The 24,567-nt window shown below is 44.0% G+C and overlaps 1 protein-coding gene across 1 annotated transcript; it reads left to right on the top strand.

Annotated features, from left to right (window-relative positions):
- Positions 1-598: 598 nt before the first annotated feature.
- On the top strand, positions 599-24,393 carry TBC1D20 (TBC1 domain family member 20). Its single transcript, XM_049868906.1, has 8 exons — positions 599-776; positions 9,421-9,606; positions 14,885-14,965; positions 19,179-19,365; positions 19,541-19,642; positions 20,566-20,707; positions 21,675-21,862; positions 22,085-24,393. The coding sequence occupies exons 1-8, from the start codon at positions 707-709 to the stop codon at positions 22,338-22,340; spliced, it is 1,212 nt and encodes a 403-aa protein (XP_049724863.1). The 5' UTR covers positions 599-706; the 3' UTR covers positions 22,341-24,393.
- Positions 24,394-24,567: the final 174 nt, after the last annotated feature.

Here is a 24,567-nt window from a genome sequence, read left to right as displayed (position 1 = left end):
GTGAGGTGAAACAGGAGGTATAATCCTTGATAAGCAAAAATAATAGCTCATAATTGTGGGCCATTTATACGTTATACTATATACATACAAAACCAAAAAAAAAAAAAAAAAAACCCAAACCCGTCCAGTCTATTCCGACTCATAGCAACCCTATAAGGCAGAGTAGAATCGCCCCATAGAACCACTGGTAGATTTGAACTGCCGACCTTTTGGTTAGCAGCCGTAGCTCATAACAACTGAGCTACCAGGGTTTCATATACATACAGTATATACTATGAATCGAAGTAGACTCAACGGCAATGGGTTTGGGTTTTTTATGTCCTAAGCACTTTCCCAATAACTCTAACTTAAATACTGTTATTATCATCACCCCATTTGAAAGAGAAGGAAAGTAAAAGCAGTTAACACACCAGGTCAAGAGCCCACACTCTACACCTCAGACCCGCCTAACGCGCGGGCCCGGCGCCGGGCTCTCCCTCCCCCTGTTCAGGGAGCGTGCGCGCTTGCCCCGACCGTCGCCGCCTGCCCCCGCGCAGGGAGCGTCACGTGCAGGCGCAGGGGCGGAGCCCGCGCGGGGACGCTAGCGCGCCTGCGCACCGCTGGTCGACGCAGCCAAACCCACCCGGCGGCTCGGGGCAGCGCCCGCCGCGTCTCTCACGGCTCGGTCACCAGCCGGGGCTCGGGCCCGGGCCCGGGCCCCCGGGGCATGGCTCTCCGGAGTGCTCAGGGCGACGGGCCCGCCTCCAGCACCGGGGCCGGCGGCGCGGAGAAGGCAGGTACGGAAGCCGGCCGGGCGCCGAGGAGCGGCCTGCGGGGACGCCGTGTGGGCCAGGGGCGGCCGGCGGGGCCGGAGACAGCTGTGGGAGCAGTGGGCCTGAGGCCGGGCCGGTGTCGGAGGAGGCAGGGATCAGGAGGGCGGGGGAGGAGAAGAGGGCCTGGGGCTGGGGGACCAGGCGGAGGCTGAGGGGCCAGAGGAGCCGTGGCGACAGACTCGCGTCCCCAGTGGACAGGGCGGGCCGAGGCCCTGCGACCCTGTCTCGTTACATTTGGGAAGAAGCGGAGTCGGGTCTCCCTGCGAACTGAGACCAGGCCTCACCCCCTGGCCTGACTGTCCGGCCACGTCCGCAGACTTCTGGTGACGTCTCGCTCGCTGGAAGGCAGATTTCCCAAACTTCATTCACCTGTCAGCCTCTTGGTTTCCCTGTGACCTCTATTTTTAAAAATTAATTCACGTACCATAAAATTCGGCCTGTATTGTAAAGGGTGCAATTCAGTGATTGTTAGTACATTCGCAAGGTTGTGTAACCATCGTCACTAGTTAGTATCTAATTCCAGAACGTTTTCATCACCCCAAAAAGAAACTCGGTGCTCATTAGCAGTCACTGCCCATTCCCCAATCCCCCAGCCCCTGGCAACGATTAATCTACTTTCTCTCTCTATCGTGTGCCATCCATTTTAATATTAATTCTGTAAAAAGCTCTTCTGTCTCTTTTTTCCTTAGTTTATCCTAAGCAGTAGTTTTCATGAAGTCATGATTTCGTAGTGTACTATATTTTTTAATATGTCTTACATATGATAAATACATGACAATTAAGATTTTGAATACCCACCCCGTGTCAACAAAAATAATCTTTTATCTCTTGGGGAGGCATAAGGTAGCTTTTCTACTTCCTAGTCCTCTGATAAGTATTGCTCATAATAGAACCAACCACCTTTAAATGAAGCACCTGGTGTCACATCTGGGCTCATTTTCTGTTACTCCTTTTTGTCCTATTTTGATACTGGATGAAAGTGGAGCTGACTCCCCGGATAACATCTCTGGGCCCTTTAGCATCATAACCCTTTGCTGGTTGTTTGTGTGACATCCGGCCTCATAGCATAATAGTGCCCAAGAGGCAGGGATCTTGTGACCTGTTGCAGTGCAGCTATGCTTGGTCCTTCTAGGTTGCAAGACTTTACCCCCTGGTCCCTTTAATTTTGCTCCTCTGAACAGAAAGAATTTAGAAACGAAGTATTAAAAAAAAAAAAAAAGTAGTTTTTTTAAAATCAGATACTTCTTGGCAAAGTTACTAGAAGCCCTCCTTTGTAGAGTTTATGATCAGATTGATTTAGAATATTTTTCTCCATCGTTGGCCTAAAACAGTCTTTCTTGATGTGTGCTTACCTTTATGTTTCAGGTAGTTAATGAATCTCTGATAATTTGGGCACTATTTTGTAGAAACTTGTTAGTTGCTGATGAGTTGGCAGCAACTCATGGCGACCCCATGTAACAACAGAATGAAACATAGCCTGGTCCTGTGCCATCTTCAAGATCGTTGGTACGCTCAAGTCCATTGTTGTGGCCACTGTGTATCTTGAGTGCCTTCCAGTCTAAGGGGCTCATCTTCCAGCACTCTATTGGACGATATTTTGTTGAGATCCATAGAGTTTTCATTGTCTGATTTTCAGAAGTACATCACCAGGCCTGTCTTTCTCATCTAACTTCGTTTGGAAGCTCCAATGAAACCTGTTCACCAAGGGTGACCTTGCTGGTATTTGAAATACTAGTGACATGGCTTACAGTATCCTAGCAATACCTAAGCCACCACAGTATGACAACTTGACAGATCGGCGGTGGAGCAACCAATTAGAACCTCCAAAAATAGAGACTATTTTTTTTTTTTAATAGGAACCTTACCCAGGATAAGGATGAGGTTTTCCTCTCCCACTCCCTTTCTCTGGTACAGATATGAAGTTCAAGCATAAATTTTTAAGTTAATTTCCAGTGTCAGCATCAGGAGTTCAAGGGAGTGGGTTAGGGGGTGTTTGCCTAGAGGAATCACTCCCTCTGCCTCTGACTGGCTCTTTCATTGTTTTGATTAAGGCTAGCATTGCTTAGAATTTAACTTCTGCTTAAAACTGTAACGCTTTCTGAAAATGCAAGTTTAAACCAAATAGTATGGAATTTTGTACTCTCACAGAAGATTCCGTTATTAAGTGTGTAGATAATTGATCTAAGTCACTAATTTTTTTTTGGTGATAGGAAAACTTCTAGAGGAAGCATAGGTAGTGATCATCTTTACTCATTGTCCTTCCCCTGTATGTTAAGTTCCCCAAGCCAGATGCTTTTGGAGATACCTGTTGCTCTGAGAAGCAGGAAGCTTTACTTTGGCTGTATAGCAGAGTTGTGGGAAATTGGAGTCAACAACTGGGGCGCAGCCATCTTTATCTGAACTATTAAGAACTGCTGCTTCAGTGTCCTTTATTTAAGCGATCACTTTAATTGTGATCAGGCCAAAGCAGTGCCTGTATCATTTTTTTTTTCCTTTGTTGAATGAATTACTTTTTATTCATCAGAGTATTTAAAGCAGAATCTTGTCTTTTACAATCAGCTGTGGGCCTGTCATTTAATTCAGTCATTGTTATGGTATCCAAAACCTCTACTATGAAGGAATTTGGAAGGAATCAGCTTTGGAATATACCAAAACCCATTTCCATCGAGTCAATTCCGACTGATAGCGACACTACGGAGCAGAGTAGAACTGCCCCATAGGGTTTCCAAGGAGCAGCTGGTTGATTCAGATGCTTAACCACTGTACCACCAGGGCTGCATATACAGTACAGTTCTCTGTTAAGTGGGGCAGGAAAGAAATTGGAGAAGAAAGAATTCAGGGGGATTTGAATTACTTATGTGCTACTTACAGATGGAATGTGGGATAAAAACATCCCAAGCCCAGATACAGTGGTCTCAAGTCCAGAAATACGTGTCCCTACCAAAATTCCATATCTAAAGCTTATTTTAAAATAAAATAGATAATAGGCATTAAATTTAGTCTTTTCCTGAGCATCCCAAGTATAGTTCTATGATTTTTTCTTTCTGAGATGAAGCGTATATATGCAAGTTCGTTGTTCAGTTGGAACTCTGCCTTCTTCCTCACGTGTAGTCTTAACAGTAGACCTTATCTCTCAGTGGTTTACACATCTCTAGTTCACCTGAGTTTTCTGGGTATGCGTCCCTTTTTATGTCACCTTGAAAGCCTACACGTAAGATGCAATAAAATACTTGTGCGGTGGGATGGGAGATTGGTGCTCACGTAGAAGTGCCTTCTTTATTTCCTGTTAACATTTAGTCACTGGAATGCAGGGTCAAGGAAGATGGTATTGGGGCTTGAATGGACAGCCGCTAAAATCCACATTTGAGCAGCATCTCTGGGAAGCACCAGTAGCTTTAGAAACAGACCAAAGAGTCTGAAAGTCTGTTTAGAGTTCTGCAGTAAGCGTATTCTTAGCAGTAGTGTGGGGGAAAGAATGTCATTTACTATAGGCCAAAATTTTTCAGAGGGACAATAGCTATGCTAACCACTAATTCTATTCAGCACATATTTATTGAGTGCGCACAGAGTGGCAAAATGAGAAGATAGTCGTAAATTTTGAAATGCAAGATTAAAAATAAAACAGTCTTAAGTGTTGGAGCTGTGGTTTTGGTTCAGAAGTAGTTAACATGATGGCAGATTATTTGCCAAGACCTAATGGAAATCCAGCTGATTGCAAACAGTGTTCTTTTCCCCAAGATACAAGCAGCAGTTCCCCTTTCCCCCAGATTCACTATGGCCCTGCTGAGTAGCTTGTTCAGAAAGGCAGATACAACATCTAAACGAACTGAGGAAGAATTTCTATACCCTTAGCAAATAGGCTAACAAAATTTTAGAATGCCAGTTTACATCAAGCAATATTCACTGTTACAATTTAAGTTCTCTTAATTTGTAACATGTAGAAAGTATAAAAAAGAATTTTTTTACAAATACTCTGGTAGGTTTTTCATTGTTAGGAATTCAATTCTTGCTTATATTTTGTCAGAGCCTATGTTGTTACAAAAAGAGTCTTCTCTGTTTCCTGAAAATGTATGGCCTGCTCTTCCTAAGAATGGCCCTAAGGGCCAAAGTGAAATCCCTCCCTGGCTCCCCCTGAAGTACAGGGTAAAGCCTAGAATCTTCTGCAAGCCTCATTTTCTGTAGTCTCCCCTCTCCCTTTACCTGACAGTAGCTTCACAGAATTTCTGTTTCCTGGACATGGTGTTTCTTTCATGTGACAAGGGCTTTCCACATAATCATTCCTCTGCCTGGAATGTTCTCACCTTCACACACCCTTTTCCATGTGGCAAAATCTTCTTTAAGAAAGTGCCAGAATATAGTCTCAGTTAATCCTTTCTTTATTACCTCAGTAGTCATTCTTTCTTCTGGACTTTGATAATCCTTCATGATTCTGTTATATGTAATAACTGTGTCCCACCCAACTGTATGCTTCTCAAGGACTGGAGTGAGTCATATTCATCTCTTTATCCCTAGCACAGTGTTCAGTATAAGTAAACACTCATTAAATGATGTATTAATAAATGGATGAATGGGCTGATAGGCAGGTGGATGGATGGACAGATGAGTGGACTGATGGATAGATGGATGGACACAACTTAGCCAACGACTCGAAGCACCTTGTAAACAAACATTTGACTAGTTATGTGCAGTGCTGACAGAGGGAATTGATACTTGATCTTTCATGATTTCTAGGTAGAGTAACCATTTAATTTAGCATTCAGACTGGGACACTTTTGAGATTGTGGGGGTCGGGAGGGGTTTGTTATGAACAATTATTGCCAGGACTGTAGGCATAAACCCGGATTCTCTCAAACTGAAACAAATGGTGACCCTACTAGGTTATCAGGGAAAACAGCAACAGTCTAGCCACGAGGACAGGTTTACCTGGATGAAAAGGTACCTGTGTAAGTTATTTTCCTGTCTACACTTCTAGTTGCATGTGACTCCAAACCAGTTGGTGCCTCTCTTTATGTGGTTTATATGTCATGGTTCTCATAGGTAGGTAACCAGCGCTATTAGTGCCAATGTTCGTTTGTGTTAGTAATGTGCAGCTTCGTCATGTTGCCTCGGAATAGAAGTAACATTGCTGAGGAAAGCTGCTTGGTGTCTCTTCTAAAGCCTAACCTCCCTTCCAGCACTGTTGCCCACTGTACGTTAGCTTTAGTGCCTTGTACCTCATAATGCTATGTGAATATTTTTGAGTCTTTATTCTGTCAAATGAAAGGGTATCGTGTCCCTGTCTCCAAGCCTTTCTTCTGCTCTCTGTCCCTCCTCCAAGTCTAAGTCCTCCTCTTCCTTTTCGAGGCGCAGTCTTCTCAGGATAGCCAGGCCCATAGCATGCTCTTTGAGCGCTTGGCGTTTATTGTCTGCACACATATTACATGCAGTTGGGATGCACTGCCTGTGACGTTGCTTTGTGTTGTTTAATGTTTCTTATGTTTTTGTCCTATTTTCCCAGTGGTGCAGGTAAGCAGGTATAATCTAAATACAAGTATCATCCATTTAATAAAAGTAAGCCATTCCTAAAATTAGACATCCTGCATGAAAATTCACCAAGAGCCTATTACTTATAATTGTAAATAGAAAGATTGTAACATGACACACATCAACCACAAACCCCTAACGGATTTCCTGAAACGTGATTTAAACACAGTAAACTGCCTATATAAATGACAGGCTCCTACACAGATGTGAAACACTTAAGACATTGCTCCCTAATCACTGGTAATCAATACAGTTCTCAAGAAGCAGTTTTATTTGCAGTGTCACGACCCCTTTTACCACCAGCCACACTGGAGGCCTACGTAGCCTTTGACACTCTACTTTTCAGCGTGTCATCAGTTGTTTTGGCATGTCACTGGAGACTTTTTCTACATGTGGTTTTGTTAAAAACATGGTATTAAGTTTTAGTGATGTACATATTTTCTATATAAGCAATAGTGGAAGATTATTGTATTAAGAGGTGTATTAGGTCTGTATATTTGGGTATTAAAAAGGGAGAGGCACTACATTAGGAAAACACATTAACTGCTGGATGGGTCTAAATTTACTGAACATTTATTATAATTGTAACTCTTCGCCTGTTACTTATATATGCCTAGTGTTTTGCACATTTTATGCAAATTAAATATCTATAAATTGATTTTAAAAATCCGTTTTGTTTCAGAGTGAGGAAAACCAAACCAAACCCATTGCTGTCAAGTTGATTCCAACTTACGGCGACCCCATGTGTGGCAGAGTAGGACTGTGTGCTGTAGGGTTTTCTGTGGCTGAGGTTTTGGAAATAGATCACCAGGTGTGTCAGGGTACTTGAATCTCCAGACTTTCAGCTAGCAGCTGAGCACCTTAACTGTTTACACCCCCCAGGGACGTAGAGTTAGGCTAGTTAGTGTTCATTTAAAGAAGTCCATATTTCTTTTAAAGGGCACAAAGATATATTAAAGCTTTGATGTATTTTACCACCCACATTCATTCAAAGAATATATTTGTGCACCTTTTATGTGTTAAACATTGCCTGGGGCACTAGAAATATCATGATGAAAATTTTTTAAAAAGTTTCTGTGAACAGACACTATGCTAGTCACCCTTTTTGTCCTGAGTATCATGTGGTTGTAGTGTAGATCTGAAAGAATTTCTTTCACAACTAATGTGTTGGAGGTTTTTTTCTATGACAATATTATGAACTATTTTGTAATAATTTGTCAGAAACAACACTTGAAAAAATTACTTGTTACTTCTTATATTATCTTGTTGATTTCATTCATTCTTTAGATTTTATTTTGAAGCCCCAATTTGCCTCTGGCAGTCCCTGGGTAGTAAAAGCAGTTAACATGCTCAGCTGCTAACTGAAAGGTTGGAGGTTCGAGTCTACCCAGAGGTGCCTTGGAAGAGAGGCCTGGCAATCTACTTCTGAAAAATTAGCCACTGAAAACCCAATGGAGCACAGTTGTACTCTGACACACATGGGGTTGCCATGAGTCAGCATCGACTTGACAGAAACTGGTAATGTTTTAATTCTAACTTACATAGAAAGAAGTCCTGGTGGTACAGCGTTGAAGCGCTCGTCTGCTAACTGAAAGGTTGGCAGTTAGAACCCACTTATTGGCTCCAAGGAAGAAGAGACCTGGCAATCTGCTTTCATAAAGATGACAGCCTAGGAAATCCTATGGGGCAGTTCTCCTCTGTCACATGGGGTCGCAGTGAGTCAAAATCCAGTTCAGTGGCACCTAACACCAAAACAATATACATTTTACATGGTGGAAAAGCACATACCAAAAACTGATTTGAATTTCTGGACATTTCAAATTATACATATCTAATGTTTTGCAGTCAAGCAGAAAGTGTAAGCAGGAATACTAAATAGGATTAAAAATAGAGGGACACCTAGTTGGGCTTTTTTCCACTCTGATAGTCAGTGACTACGAATTATAGATTTTCCACCTATAAACTTTGCCTTCCTCCTACTGCAAAGAGATGTTATGAGACTTAGCAAGGAATGATCAGAAATATTTGGGATTGCTCTACATCAGTAAATAAGTAATAGCAACAGGAATTTGGGGTCACGTAATTATCTGCCACCCCGTACGTTCTCACACCCCACTTCATCAATCCAGCATAAATTACATTATTCTTTGAAGGAAAAGGTGGGTTGCCTATATTTATTGTACTAATACAGTGGCCTTTTTCTTAGACAATGAGAATCAGGATAACATTTTGTTTCTATATCAGTCCATTTAAATTGTATTGATTTATTACCTATTTTAGAAGGATAAAGGATTTTAGTGTTTATTTAGCTTTAAATACGGTTCAGTATTGATGGGGCACTCATAGGAGACTAGCACTTGTAGTAAGTATTGATGAGATGTACTGTATTTTTCACAAATAACATGCCTACATAAATGTGCCTACATATGTAATGCAGCTCACTTGTGAAAATAGCAACAGGAAGGTTGCACAGTTGGCAAAAAAACGCATAACACGCGTTATTTGCGTAAAAGTAAGGTAGTGGTCACCAGATATCTAGATGCTATTCCTTCATTTTCCAGCCTCTGGCAGTTACGTTGATGTCATGTGATTGGGTTCTGACAAATGGAGATAAGTAGAAAAGTGTCCTGACAGGAGGATGTAAACTCTGAGGCTCAGAGAGGTGAAGTAGCCTGCCCAAGGTTATATAGCATATGAGTGGCAGAGCCAGGATTTGAACCAAGATCTGTTTAATTTTAACTCATCCTTTTTTTTTTTTAACTACATCTTTCTGTTTTAAAAAATGCAGTTATCTCTGAGCTGTGCCCCCGATTTTGGTTCAGACCAATAGAAAAAGATGATCTTTTTAAAACAGGCTGTTTAAAATCTGTTTCATAATGAGCTTTCTCTGATGAGGTTCCGTGAACTGATCCTGAAGTTAATAGTGCATCTGGCTATGGGACTGTATGCAAACAGCTGGTTGCAGAGCTGTCTATCTGAAAGGAGACACCTCTGTACCTCAAACCAAATAAAGAGATTGAGCCCTAAGCAGGAAATGTGCACATGCTGAGTCTGTGCCTAATCCCTTCCCCCCTTTGTTTTGCAGACTTTAACGCCAAGAGGAAAAAGAAAGTGGCGGAGATACACCAAGCTCTGAACAGTGACCCCACCGATGTGGCTGCCCTTAGACGCATGGCTATCAGCGAAGGAGGGCTGCTGACTGATGAGATCCGGCGGAAAGTGTGGCCTAAGCTCCTCAACATCAACACCAATGACCCACCTCCTCTATCAGGTAATGGCAGGGCACTGTGAGGGGAGCTGATCTAGGGGGCACAGAGAAAAGCATTCCAGGATCTTTGATTTTGATGCCTATTTCAAACCATGAGTAGATAAGTAAACCCAAAGCATTTTGGAATATGCTTAGGCCCGCTCTGATAAAAAGGTCAAACTGCTAAGTAAAGTCTTATTCAAAAATGGAATGGACTTTTACCAGGGATTAAAGTATTGACTAGATAGGGGAATTTGTTAAAAATACCTGTTCCACCCAAAAGAATAAAGAGTCAGCAGTCTCACTCGTAGGTATATACTCTAAAGAAATAAGAGCCATGACATGAATAGACGTATGCACACCCATATTCATTGCAGCATTATTAACAATAGCAAAAAGACGGAAACAACCTAAGTGCCCATCAACAAATGAATGGATTAACAAACTGTGGTATGTACACATAATGGAATACTGTGCGGCAATAAACAATAATGTATCTGTGAAATGTCTCACAACATGGATTAATTTGGAGGACATTTTGTTGAGCGAAATGAGTCAATCACAAAAGAGCCAATATTATGTGAGACCACTATTACAAAGTAACAGCAAAAGGTTTACATGTAGAAAAAAGAAAAAAAATTCTTTGGTGGTTACCAGGGATGGAAGGGGGATGGAGGGAAAATTACCAAACAGATAGAAAACATGCGTTAATACTGGTGAAGGGAAAGGCAGTACGCACTATGGGAAAAGTCAGCACGACATGACCAAGGCAAAGGAAGACACTGAGAGGAACACAAGAATAAAGGGCAGCTACGGTAATTACGATAACACAGACAATCCTACAACAATAGTATTAAACAATAATTTACAAATGGGTACATAGGTAAATAGATATGCCAGAAGGTGTGGGAGGATGTAAAGGAACACACCCACCGGCAGATACAGGCTTGGTCGTGCTTATTTCTACATATATGATTGTAGGTGATCATATATTAAGACAGACAATAGAACACACAAGGGGCACAGTTTGGTTTGGTGAGACATAACCAAACACCTCACGGGATGAAGCTCCTAGGCTCGAAGGCAAAGAACCATAGACTCGGGACATCTGTGTCAGTTGGCACAACAGAGTTTATAAAGACGATGTTCTGCATCATACCTTGGTGAGTGGTATCTGGGGTCTTAAAACCTTTGAGTGGACATCTAAGATACAACTGTTGGTCTCTTCCTGTCTGGAACAAAGGAGAGAGAAGAAAACCAAAGACTTAAGGGAGCAATTAGTCCAAAGGACTATTGGACCACATGAACCACAGCGTCCACAACCCTGAGATCAGAAGAACAAGATGGTACCTGGTTACTTCTACCTCCACTCTGACTGGGATCACAACAGAGGGCCCCAGATAGAGTGGGAAAAAAATTGTAGAAAAAAAATCAGATTCACAAAAAACACCAGATGTACTGGTCCGACACACACTGGAGTAACTCCCGAGACTGTGCCCCTAAGACACCTTTCTGACCTGGAACTGAAGCCATTCCCGGAGACCACCTTCTAGCCAAAAAATAGACCCACCCAAAACCCATTGCCATCGAATCGATTCCAGCTCATAGTGACCCCATAAGCTTTCTGAGGCTGTAAATCTGTACGAAAGGAGAGTGCTACATCTTTCTCCCGCAGAGCTGCTGGTGGTTTCGAACTGCCAACCTTTCAGTTAGCAGTTGATCGCTTTAGCCATGGCACCATCAGGGCTTCTAAATAATAGACGAGTTCATGAAATAATAACACCTGAGAGGAGCATGCTCCTTAGAACAATCAATTATATGAGATCAAAGGGCAATATTTGCCCAAAAGCAAAGACGAGAAGGCAAGGAGGGGTAGAAATCAGGACAAAAGGAAATGGGGAACCCAGAGCGGAAATGGGGAGGGTGCTGACACATTGTGGGTAATGAGACCAAGGCCATGAAACACTTCATGTACAGACTATTGAATGGGATTCTGATTTGCTCTGTAAACTTTCACCTAATACACAATTAAAAAAAAGAGAGAGAGAACCTACAGACGTGGAAAAAAATTTGCCTATGGCATATGCAACAAGGGTCTAATCTCTGAAATTTATAGAAAACTTTTTAACACCTCAACAACAAAAAGGCAAACAGTCCAATTAAAAAATGGCCAAAGGACATGAACAGACACTTCACCAGAGAGGACATTCAGGCAGCTAACAAACATGTAGAGATGCTTGTGATCATTAGAGAGATACAAATCAAAACTACGGTGAGATACCATCTCACCCCAGCAAGAATGGCACTGATCCAAAAATCAGAAAACATCAAATGCTGGTGAGGTTGTGGGGAGACTGGAATTTATACACTGCTGGTAGGAATGTAAAATGGTACAACCATTATGGAAAACAGTATGGTGCTTCCTTAAAAAAGCTAGAAACAGAAATACCATACGATCCAACAATCCTGCTCTTAGGTATATATCCTAGAGATGTGAGAGCTGTGATGAGAATAGACATGTGCACACCCCTCTTTATTGCAGCATTATTCACAATAGCAAAAAGATGGAAACAAGCTAAAGGCCCATCAACAGATGATTGGATAAAAAACTGTTACATACACACAATGGAATACTACACAATGATCAAGAATGACAGATCTGCAAAACATCTCACAACATGGGTGAATCTGGAGGACATTATGCCGAGTGAATTAAGTCAACAAATGTTGTATGAGACCACTATTATAAAACAGTAAAGAAAAAAAAAAAGGGTTTAGACAGAGAAAGTAATTTTCTTCGATGGTTACCATGGATGGAAAGAGGAGGACAAGAAAACCACCAACCAGACACGTGCTAACTTTGGTGAAGGGAAAGGCAATACACAATAAGGGGGAAGTCAGCACAACATGACCAAGGCAGAGAAAGGCACTGAGAGATACTCAAGAATAAAAGGCAGCTACGCTAAATACTACAACGTATACAACCTTGCAACAACAGTAATAAACAATAATTTACGAGTGGATACATAGGCAGATATGTATGCTGGATAGGTATGGGAGGGCGTGGGAGCACACCCATGTACACATATAGACTGACATTGTGGCTGTTTCTGCATACGTACTCTTAGGTGCTGCATGTATAGTCGTACGTATAGTGGAGCGTACAGGGAGTACAGTCAGGGAGACTGAGACATAACCAAACACTTCATGGGGCTGAGTTACTGGGCTTGAAGGCTGGAACCGTAGTCACGGGGGACATCTAAGTCAATTGGCACAACATAGTTCATAAAGACAATGTTCTCCCATCCTGCTTTGGTGAGTAGCACCTACGGTCTTAAAAGCTTGCAAGCAGCCATCTAGCTATTGGTCTCTTCCTATCTGGAACAAAGAAGAGTAAAGGAAACCAAAGACTCAAGGAAGCAGTTAGTCCACAGGACTAGTGGACCACATGAACCACAGCCTCTGCCAGCCTGAGACCAAGAGAACTACATGGTGCCTGGCTACCACTACCTGCCACTCTGACCAGGATCACAATAGAGGGTCCCAGACAGAGCGGGAGACAAATGTAGAGCAAAATCCAAATTCATAAAAACAACCAGACTTGCTGATCTGTTAGAAACTGTGGCCCTTAGTTACCCTTCTAATTTTGATGTGAAGCCACTCCCTGAGATCACCTTGCAGCCAGGTAATAAAAAAAATAGACAGGCCTATAAAACAGTAACACCCGTGAGGAAAGTGCTCCTTGGGGCAATCAACTATACGAGACCAGAAGGGCAACATTAGCCCAAAAGTGAAGATAATAAGGCAGGAAGGGGCAGGAGAACCAGATGAATGAGCATGGGGAACTCAGTGGGAATGGGGACAGTGCTGACACATTGTGGGGGTCGCAACCAGTGTCATGGAGCACTTTGTGTATAAATCATAATTTGCTCTGTAAATTTGAACATAAAGCACAATGTTAAAAAAAAAAAAAAACCCTAATCCAGTCTAGATTTGCTTCATTGGAGTAGATTGTAGGAACCTGTATTTTGACGAGCACGCTAGCTGATTCTGCTGCAGATTACATTTTGAGCAGCCCTGGGCCAGCGGGAGAGAGGATACCACTAAAGTTCTTTTAAAAAAAAAGAAAGTCCTTTTTAATTGGGTAATACTGCGATCCTTTTCAATTCTAAAACTCTGTAATCCTGTGAAAAGCTTGATTTTCAAGTTTGTTGTAGTAAAAGGGGTCCCTGAGAATACAGTGCAGAATACAAAGGAAATGCTGCACGACGAGAATCCCACTGCAGGATCCCACTGCGTTCATCCGTTCATCAGACAGCCGTTGCCTTCCGGCTAGGTGTGGCAGAATGCCAGGTGCTGGAGATTCTTTCATCCATTTGGCAAATATTAGTTGAGCTCCTGTTGTGTGCCAGGCACTGGAGATGATTAAAACAGGGCCTTTTTTTCTGTTGCTAGAAGGCTCCTGTGTGTCATGGTGCAGCCGAGTAGGTGTTAAGTTGCCACTTGTTATTATTTTCGGAACTGGCTGCCTTGGAGCAGTCAGCTTTTTGTTGGAAGGAAAATCCGTTGCTGTATTCACACTCCAAAGCCTGAGATGATATTCTTCTATCAGAAACCGAATTTTTCATGTCCTTTTATAGGATGAAGTCTGTGCGGAGGAGTATGGCACAGGATCCTCTGATAGCTTTTACTGGGTTGTGAGGGAAACATACACTAGGTATGTAACAGCTAGAGCCTGCCTCCTTATTTCCACGCTGTGTTGGGCTTATCAGCCAAAACCAGTACTGTCTCCTTTTTGCATTGTCTTAGTCGTATTTTCAGGTCAAGAGAGAGATTAGGTTCACCCTGTGAGGTTTATCTTGGTACTTCTTTCTGAACAGTGCAATGCTCCCCAGACCCTACAGGTGTTCGAGTTTTCTCAGTGGTCTGTGGTTTCCACATCCGTGATCCTATTTGATGCTTATAGTAATGCAAGAGGTGCATATGGCAGGGAATGCCCCCATTTTACAGATATGGACATTGAAATTGATTTCCCCAGGGTTGCACAGCGGCAGCCTACACTGGGCTGCTGGTCTCCTGGCTTCTTCTCTGCTGCTTTTTCCACCTCATTGTACTCCCTCCTGGACAGTCTGTATTCCCTCCTCTTACGGTCATCCTGACTTACATGAAACAGCATATGTCATTTCTTGCTTCAGGAAAAGCTGAGATGGGTATCTAGCCGTTGGTGTCTTTCCAGAATGTTTTCCTCCTGATCTGGCTTTCCAGACATTCCCACAGTAACAAGTTCCTTTTCCTCCAATAGGGAAGGACCTACGGCAAATGAGCAAGGACTACCAACAAGTGCTGCTGGACGTCAGACGGTCTTTACGGCGGTTCCCTCCTGGTGAGAAGCTCTCTGGTCTTGCCACATTCTGAATAGGGGTTTCTGTCTCTCTCATACTCCTTTCTTGTGTTGGTTCTTGCCAACTCTGGGGAGTTCACAGTGTGACCTAACATGCAGGCCCCTGCTTCCTTGGGACATTTAGCACTCCTAACCTACTGAGTCATCCCTTGGTTGACTCAGTAACTTTCAGTCCTCCACTGTGAAAGCCTGAGTCAAAAATAATTTCTCTTGGCCTACAGGTAGTAAGGGAAGAGTAGTTTTGGTTTTTTTTCTTCAGAACCACAGAAGGGACTTTGTGGGGATGGCTAGAGTGATCAGTCTGGCTTTAAAGGGCAGATTGGTTTAGAACTGGGCACTAACAAGAACTATTAATGCCTTCAATTGATTAGATTTATAGAGAGATCTTTTATATACATACGTTGGGACCTTGGACTTGAAGAGAGGCGAGCCCCTGCTTGTTTACAGAGTCTGTTCTTAAAATTGCCTCTCCATTCCCAGAAAGAAGACGAGTGACCACTCTCTCCATTTTCCCAGTGAATGAAACTGGGCAGCAGCCTCAGGTTTATGACTCTCTCTCTTCCTCTGGTAACTCTGCCTTTAGGACCATGAAGAGAGGAGAACTGCTAAAGGGAACAAGAGCATCTAAACTGACTGCTTCGCCCCTGAAACCGGGCTCTGGCTCAGAGTTTGTCTCTTAAAGGGCCCTGTTTCCTGCCTGTATCCTTGCTCTCTAGAGATGTTCTTGTGATTCCCACATAGCCAGTAGTTTGCCAGGCTGGTTTTGATAAAAGCATATGCTGTGGTCTGATCTTTTTTTCCAGTCCTGCTGGTTTTGGATGAGACGACACAGGACTTTTTTTTTTTTACACAGGACAGATGCCCCCCGTTTTTCTCCACAGGTAACCTTTTTTCCCTCTGAACCCTTTATTCGTCTTCTATTTATGTAATGGTTCATGTGCCCAGCTGCTAACTAAAAGGCTGGAGGTTCAAGTCCACCCAGGCACCTCAGAAGAAAGGCCCGGCGATCTACTTTCAAAAAATCAGCCATTGAAAACCATATGGAACACAGGTTTACTTTGACACACGTGGGGTGACCATGAGTCAGTCAACTCCCACAGCAACTGGTTTTTTTTTTTTTTTTTTTGGTTGGTTGGTTGGTTGGTTTGTTTTCATTTATGTAACATCAGTATATATTTTTTTTGTAGGCTGAGTTTTCTGTGTAGGTTTCATATTCCTTTCCCATTTATGTTCTCCTGGGCTTAGCTGACCACTCTACTGAAAATTCAAACAAGGTTTAAATTTTTTCTCACTACTTTAACTACCCATAGTACTTGGTTTATTTCATTTTCTTTTTATTTTATCTTTTAAAGTGTGTCTTTCTGAGAAGTAAATAAGGGTAAATATGGGCAAGAGGCAAGCTTTGCTCTCACCTTAAACCCTTGGTTAAGTTTACTCTAGGCCCTTGTGTCAGCTGCGTTCTCTTAGAATATTAGTTTTACTGGCAGAACAGATGGTATGGGAAAGCCGTGCTTTGTGCCATCCTCATAAAGCAGTGAACAGGGCCATCGTGTGGCATTTCATGCTAAAAGCCAGATGAACTGAGAAGCCACACTGACCGCTGGCGGAACTAGCTCCATCCTCCAGAAGCTCCTGAGACAGGCTCCCGTTGCCAGCCACGTCTTTGCATCAGGGAGACCAGTACTTCCTGTGAGATGTGCTTTGGTTCAGAGGAGAACATGGCAGCTTGAAATTTATCTCGCATAATTTCAGACCTACAGAAAAGTTGCAAAAATAGGACGAGGTATCCCCAGATACCTTTTCCCCGGATTTCCTCATATATTAGTGTTTTACATTTGCTTTGTAATTGCTTTCTCTTCCCCCTTCTCCATACACACACACACACACGCGCGCGCGCGTGCGCATTGTTTTCTGAACCATTTAAGAATAAATTGCATGGAAACAAGTGCCCATCAATGGATGAATGGATAGATCAGTAAAATGTGGTCCGTACACACAGTGGAACACTACTCAGCAATTAAGAAAAATCAGTTCACGAAACATCTTGGAACATGACGAACCTGGAGGACGTTATGTTGAGTGAATAAGTCAGTCACAAAAGAACAATTACTGTGTGTTCTCACTTTCATGAACTGACACAAACAGGCAAGTATACAGAAGCTAATGTTTGTTGGTGGTTACCAGGAACAGGTAGGGGTGGATTCACATGATATTTTTGGTGATGGAAAAGGTAACACTTAATGAGGGTGAAGTGTGCACAGCTTGATAAAGGTAAACGATGTCGGGAAAAGGACCTTTTGGTAATCGTTATGGCATGTATAATTTTGAAACAACAGCAACACCAAAAAATATTTGTGCAGCCATATACGTATGTATGTAGACACCACATATGTTTATAGGTGTGTATACATATATATATGTAGGTATATGCCTATGTATGTGTACATGCGTCTGTGTGACTGTGCACATGTATTCATATACATAATAAAGCACAGGGGGCACAGTTACAGGTACTTCTTAGACATCAGCAAATACCTTGCGGGATTGGTTTCCTGGGTTTGAAAGTTTAAGACCATAGTCTTGTGGGATAGTACAGTTTGTAAAGTTTATGTTCTGCATCCTGGTTTGGTGAGCAGTGTCTGGGGTCTTAAAAGCTTGCAAGCAACCATGTAAGATAGAGCTATTGGTCTCTACCTGGCTGGAGCAAAAGAGAAAGAAGGAAACCAAAGACTCAGAGAAGAAACTAGTCTGTAGAACTAGTAGCCTACACAAACCAAGGCCTTATCGACCCTGAGACTAGAAGAATTAGATGATGCCTGACCACCGTCACTGACCATCCTCATCTGGGCCACAACAGACGGACCCTGACAGAACAGAAGGAAAATGGGGAACAGAACCTCAAATTTCTAAAAATAAAAAACAGACTTACTGGACCAGTTGAGACTGACGGACTCCCAAGACCATTGCCCTGAAATACTCTTTAAAACTGAAACTGTCCCCTGAGGTTACCTTCTGGCTAAATTAACAGATTGATTCACAAAGTAAAGAATATCACCTGTGAGTACTGTGCTCCTTTAAAAAATCATCTCTGTGAGACCAAATGGTCAACAATTGCTTTAAAGCAAAGACAGTACATTGCAAACATGATAATACCCCTTTACCCCTAAAACACATTAGCGTGTATTTCCTGAAAACAAGGCTCTTTACTTAACCACAGTGCAGTTATCAAGATCAGTAACAATGTTGATATGATACTATATAGGTTTATTCAGATTTTTAAAATTTATACATTTTCCATTCAGTCGTCGTATCTCTTTAGTCTCCTTTAATCTGAACAGTTTCTTCGTATTTTATGACATGACATTTTTGAAGAAAAACCAGTTGCCATCGAGTTGGTTTTGACTCATAGTGACCCCACGTTTGTTAGAGTAGTATCGTGCTCCATAGAGTTTTTAGTGACTGTTTTTTCAGAAGTCGATCTCCAGGCTTTTCTTCCAAGGTACCTCAGGGTGGACTTGGACCCCCAACCGTTCAGTTAGCAGCCAAGCATATTAACTGCACCACTCAGGAACTGCTTTTTGAAGAAAACAAAGAACAACCCATTGCTGTTGAGTTGATTCCAGCTCTTGGCAACCCCGTGTGTTACAGAGTAGAACCAACCGCTCCATAGGGTTTTCTTGGCTGTAATCTTTATGGAAGCAGATCGCCAGGTCTTTCTGCCTGTAGTGCTAGTGGGTGGGTTTGAACTGCCAACCTTTAGGTTAGTAAACCGTTTGTGTGACCTAGGGACTCACTGTTGATGAGTACAACCCAGTTATTTTGTAAAATTTCCCTCATTTTGGGGTTACCGGCAATTTCCTCTCTTTTGGTAGGAATTGCACTGAAGTGGGGCAGAGTTCCTTTCAGTGCATCAGATCAGGAGCCGCAGGCTGTCACATGGGCCCGCCACTGGCGGTATTCATTTCATCACTTGGTTAAGATGGTGTCTGCCAGGTTTCCCCACTGTAACATTGCTAGTCTGTGGCTCTTTCCAGTATACCAGGTGGTAGCAACAGGATGTGGATCTTGATGTCTGTTGCCAAATTGTAATTTATTATCTTTTATTGAACACTTCTGAAAATCCACTGCCGGCCTTATTCCTTGTTACTAGGCTGCTTGCCGTGTTCAAGTGCATCTCTTCTCATTCCTCTCCCAGGGATGCCAGATGAACAGAGAGAAGGGCTCCAGGAAGAGCTGATCGACATCATCCTCCTCATCTTGGAGCGGAACCCTCAGCTGCACTACTACCAAGGCTACCATGACATTGTGGTCACATTTCTGCTGGTGGTAGGCGAGAGGCTGGCAGCATCCCTGGTAGAAAAATTGTCTACCCACCACCTCAGGTACCAGCACAGGGGAATATGAGATGATGGGATTCACTCTTCAAGCTCCCCTGGGGATAACTCCTCAGCCCATTTCCTAGTCAGTTTTTTTGATGGCCTGAACCCTACTCCACCCCTCATTCCTGGTCTAATCTGTCTTTGATCTGACCAAGCTCTTTGAATTGTCTCCTGGTAGGGATTTCATGGATCCAACAATGGACAACACCAAGCATATATTAAACTATCTGATGCCCATCATTGACCAGGTGAACCCGGAGCTCCATGACTTCATGCAGAGGTATGTATGTGTCTGCATTTATGTGCACATACACACCTTTAGCTATCTGTCAGTCCTTATTCCTTTCCCTGCAAGTCTAGTCCAATTTCATCATCCATTTATGGTGATTAGCGTTAAGTTTTTCCGAGTTGTCCTTTCCAGTTACCAGCTCTCTGGATAATTCAGTTCTGGTGCATAGTCTTTGAGCGCTTTTTGGGCACTGTGCTTTTTTGGGGATACGGGAGATGACACAACCATGCCCTTGAGGAGTCTACATCCAGCAGGGAGAAGTGGATAAGGTAGGTATGCCAAAGTAGACTCACAGGTTATTGCTTCAGAGAAGTACAAAGTCTTAGGGGATCCAGAGGCAAGAATGACAAGGCCATCTGTGGGTGGTTTTATTCCCCAAGTACCCAGGGGAAGAAAATATTTCTTTGCAAATCTCATAGGATTTTCTTTCTCTTCTCTTTAGTTGGAAATGTGTCCTCAACCAATACTACTTTTTTTTTTTTTTTAAAATAATGGCTGTCTGAAGACATTCCAGTTTTCTCATGTTTACTGAAAATTAGTTGTGTTCTCAAGCCTGAGAATATGTACTTGTGCTCCTAAAAGGGATGTGATTTTCTCAGGAGGAAAATCATGGCACAGGCCTCTGAGAACAGCTACTGCCCGTCCTTGTAGTTGCTGTTTGTTGGCCATTAGGAGAGCACCCAGAGAGAAAAGGCAGCCAGGACCCTGCTGTGGTGTTAGTGTCACGATGACGGGTATGTCTTAAAGATGTTTTTCACGAGGAGAATATGATGAATTCGTAGGTGGCTGAATTTTTCAGAAAACATATTTCTCACATGCTTCCTTCTCACCAGTACTGAGGACAAAGAAGGCCCAGAGGAAGGGAAGGGGTGGCCCAGCAGGGGACCTAACATCTGGATTTCCTTTGATCGTAGTGCTGAGGTGGGGACCATCTTTGCCCTCAGCTGGCTCATCACCTGGTTTGGACACGTCCTGTCCGACTTCAGGCACGTTGTGCGGTTATACGACTTCTTCCTGGCCTGCCACCCTCTGATGCCCATTTACTTTGCAGCTGTGGTAGGTACGGCTGTGAGCCAGCAGTTGGGTTCACCGTCACTCATCCAACTTAGATCATTTCCCCTGAAGGAAACCTTGATGACGAGGTAAAGATGCCAAGGACAGATCTGGGAGTCGAGGCAGCATTGCCCAGGCTGTCCCTAGACACCATTCTGCACAGTGTTCATAGGGCTGTCATGAAAACAAATGTTGTATGTGCAAATATGTTTGGGAAATGCTAATTAAACAAAGTTAAACCGATTTCTTTACTGCATTACTCTTCTGAACCTTTAAAATGCTAATGTGCGTTGTGAATTGTCAGCGTCCCTATTGACATCTCCTGGAACTGTGGGTTCTGCTGTTGAACACAATTAGGGAAACAGTCAGTAGTATAAACTGCCAACTCCATGTTTAGGAAAATAAGAGATCCGGTATTAAGTTTGAAAACTGAGGTGGCTTGTGGTAGAAGGTGGGGGTTCCGGTTATTAGAAGGACCTGAATCTGGGGTTGGGGACGGGGCCAGGGGAGCTCTTCGCTGCTCCCTTCAGCATGTGTGGACATGCAGCCCAGCGGCCCAAGGGGGGATCTTTAAAGGGAATAAGAACCGTTCCTGCTACTGTTGGAACCGTTCCTTCTGTACTGCAGCTCTGGGGCTCTTCTAGCAATCCCTTTCCTTTTCTTTCCCCTCAAAGAATCTACTTCATTTCTCTCAAGGTTTCGAGGAGCGCTGGTGCGCACAGGTGTGCCTGGAGGACTCGGGGTTTAATTTGGTCAGTGGAAGTTTCCCCCAGCAGGAAAGGCTAGCCCAGTAAGAAAGGCACTCAGAGTGTGCGTATTATTGCTTGGTAGATGGATACCAGAATTTGCTGAAAATTAAAGGAGTGAGCCCTGTCTGTGATCATTTTAAATTCGTCTCTAAGGAGAATGAAATCCATGTGGCCAAGCCCAGTGTGTCTGCCCCACTGATGCATGGCCTTGCTCTCCACAGATCGTGTTACATCGTGAGCAGGAAGTCCTGGACTGTGACTGTGACATGGCCTCGGTCCACCACCTGTTGTCCCAGATCCCTCAGGATCTGCCCTATGAAACACTGATCAGTAGAGCAGGAGACCTCTTCGTCCAGTTTCCCCCATCCGAGCTGGCCCGGGAGGCAGCTGCCCAGCAGCAGGCCGAGAGGTGAGCGGGACTGAGGCCCAGTGGAGCCAGGAGCACTTGTAAACGAGCAGAAGTGATGGAAGATTTGTGTCTGGGGAGGGTAAGAGGGTATTTCCGGAGATCTAAGCTTACGCCAGCAGGATCCCAGTTTAGACTGCCCTCTGAGCAGCCCTGACCTCCGCCTGTTCAGTTTCTCTTTGCTCCTTTGTTCACGCCATTTCCTTCTGTCTCCTTCCCGTGCAGAACCGCAGCCTCTACCTTCAAAGACTTTGAACTGGCGTCAGCCCAACAGAGGCCTGACATGGTGTTGCGGCAGCGGTTTCGGGGACTTCTGCGGCCTGAGGACCCAACAAAAGATGTCCTGACCAAACCAAGGACCAACCGCTTTGTGAAACTGGCAGTGATGGGGCTGACTGTGGCGCTTGGAGCAGCTGCTCTGGCTGTGGTGAAAAGTGCCCTGGAGTGGGCCCCTAAATTCCAACTGCAACTGTTTCCCTAAAAGGCAGAGAAGACACTTCCTACTTTGTTACATTAAGGTCTCACCCTTCCGTGGAAGGATTGGGAGGGGCTGGAATTTCCTTTATTAAAAAGGGTTCTCTCAAGGGTTTCCTATTCCTGCCACACTTGCCTGTCTCCGTGGTTTGCCTTTGCTTCAGAGGCCAACAGCAGAGCCTGGCTGACATTGAAGGCACTTGGGGGCCTGGGCGTAGAACTTTGACCCCCTCACAGTGGGTTTCTGAGTGGGCTCTTAGTTGCCTCCCCTGGGTTGGAGGAAATGGGTTTCTTTAGCTTCCAGCTGCCTTTGGAACTGGCTAGGCCTGGGCTGCCCTGGTTAAAGCCTCCTGGCTGCCCAGTAGTAAGTAACCTGGCCCACTGACTGCCCTCCTTGCAGCTAGCTCGCTGTGTTCTCTGCTTCATACGAACAAAGAAGGAAGGAGCTGCTGTTGTAGAATTCAGACCTTGGAATGAAAGCTAGAGGGCAAAGGAAGCTAGCCTGAGAACAAGACTGGCCCTCTTCAGAGTGGCACCATTAGCTGGTCAGAAATCAAAGAGACAGATGTGATCTCGGTTACTATGTAAATCCTTCCTATTTTCAGCCTTGAAATCACTTGGGCATTTCCAGTCAAGTGGGGATGAGTGGCAGTTTTTAGGCCCAGACCTAGACTGGTTTTGCCCATCTCTTTTTTTCTCTCCCTATTCCATAAACCACATGGCATTGCTTATAATAAGAGATTATTACTATTTTTAGAATTATATACGCCCAAAATATAAAAAGATATAAAGTAGCCTCACTTTTAAAATAACAGTTCCTTCATGGACAAATAGCTCTCATTAGGAGGTTGAGCTTCTAAGACCCTGGGTTTCTACTCTTAACATTTCACTTTAGCCAGAGTTGCTGTTTCTAAAACAGCCTCAAGTTTCCAGAGTGTCCACTTCCTCGCTGTCATTCCTTCCTGTTTTCTTTGAATCACCCTTTTGCTCCCAGATAGGTACCTCCCCCTACCCTGGCATCATCTTTTGTGTTTGATTTATCCCTTCAACTGCTGGTCTCTCCTGCCTGGCTGGAAATGTCATCAGAAACTTGACAGCACCTGGAATGGGGACAGACTGCCACCAGAAGAGCATGGTGGGAGCTTAAAACAGCCAGCCCCTAGTCCCAGGCTTCCCCGAGGACTCTGCAGGCTTAGGGGACAGTGTATCACTCAGTCTGTCCGCTGGCTTTTCCCGTCAGTGAAGCCAGGTTTATTTCAGACTAACTCTGGCTTGGAAAAAGTGCCTTTTGCTGCTTTACAGAATCAGGATGCATAGTTGAAGCAGCCACGTACTTTAATTTGCCTGGTCACTCCTAGACATGTTCTCTCTTGGCAGACGTTTTCTTGGTGAACGCGCCAGAAGCACTCCACGCCACCACCCTCCCCGCAGTGCTCTCATCCCTACCCAGGCACCACGTCCACAGCGTGCACTGTGCAGAGTGGAGGGCAGGTAGCATGCTGGGCGGCTGGCTGAGCCCGGCGCCGGTACAGCGTGCCCATGCTGAAGGACACGAAGCACTTTAAAGCCCAGACAAGCTCAAAGGGATGGGGCCTTCGCAATAGCAGGAGCCTCGCCTGGGGTGAGCATGATGTAGGTGGATAAATGGAGAAAGGACAAAGAAAATTCTTCCAGGATCCAGAGGTGACAAGGGGCAAATATTCCAGTCTTCTCCCACAGCAGTTTGTCCCCTTGTTGCCTTCACAAATGGGCAGCAGCATCTTCCCCCTGGCACTCATGCTGGCTGCAAATACGGGAGGAATTGACCGTAAGAGGAAGGAGGCATGTGTGACCAGGGTCCCGAGACCACAGCTTCTTGGATCCCAGGAAGCAAGTGGCATTAGCTTCTGAAGAAAGTTTATCTATGTCAGCTTTTGTTGACGCCAGGATTCTCCCCTGCCAATGAGAAGAAAGCATAATCTTTTTACCTTCAGGTCGTTTACTTATTCTGTAAAGAATACATGTAAATGTTTTGTACAGAGCCCTATATAAAATAAACAGCTGTATGTGGTTACTCATCACCTCTTCTGTGTTCTGTCCCAGTCCACCACTTGTTGGGAGTGGACTCTGTGGTCTTAGAATTCTGGCCTTGATGCTCCCCACCTCCCACGCCAGGTCCCAGACTGCCGTGGTCTGTGGGCTCCTGGGTGGCCTTGACTTGCTGGAAACCTTGGGCAAGGCTGTCTTGTTTCACC

This window comes from Elephas maximus, chromosome 25, assembly GCF_024166365.1.
Source record: "Elephas maximus indicus isolate mEleMax1 chromosome 25, mEleMax1 primary haplotype, whole genome shotgun sequence".
Classification (NCBI taxonomy): Eukaryota; Metazoa; Chordata; class Mammalia; order Proboscidea; family Elephantidae; genus Elephas; species Elephas maximus.
Note: the sequence above shows the minus strand (reverse complement) of the source record. Positions and strands in the feature narration are given on the sequence as shown.

Coding starts and splice junctions, on each gene's coding strand:
- TBC1D20 (XM_049868906.1), top strand. CDS start 707: ATGGCTCTCCGGAGTGCTCAGGGCGACGGGCCCGCCTCCAGCACCGGG. Junction 777..9,420: donor CGGCGGCGCGGAGAAGGCAG/GTACGGAAGCCG, acceptor TTTGTTTTGCAG/ACTTTAACGCCAAGAGGAAA. Junction 9,607..14,884: donor TGACCCACCTCCTCTATCAG/GTAATGGCAGGG, acceptor TTCCTCCAATAG/GGAAGGACCTACGGCAAATG.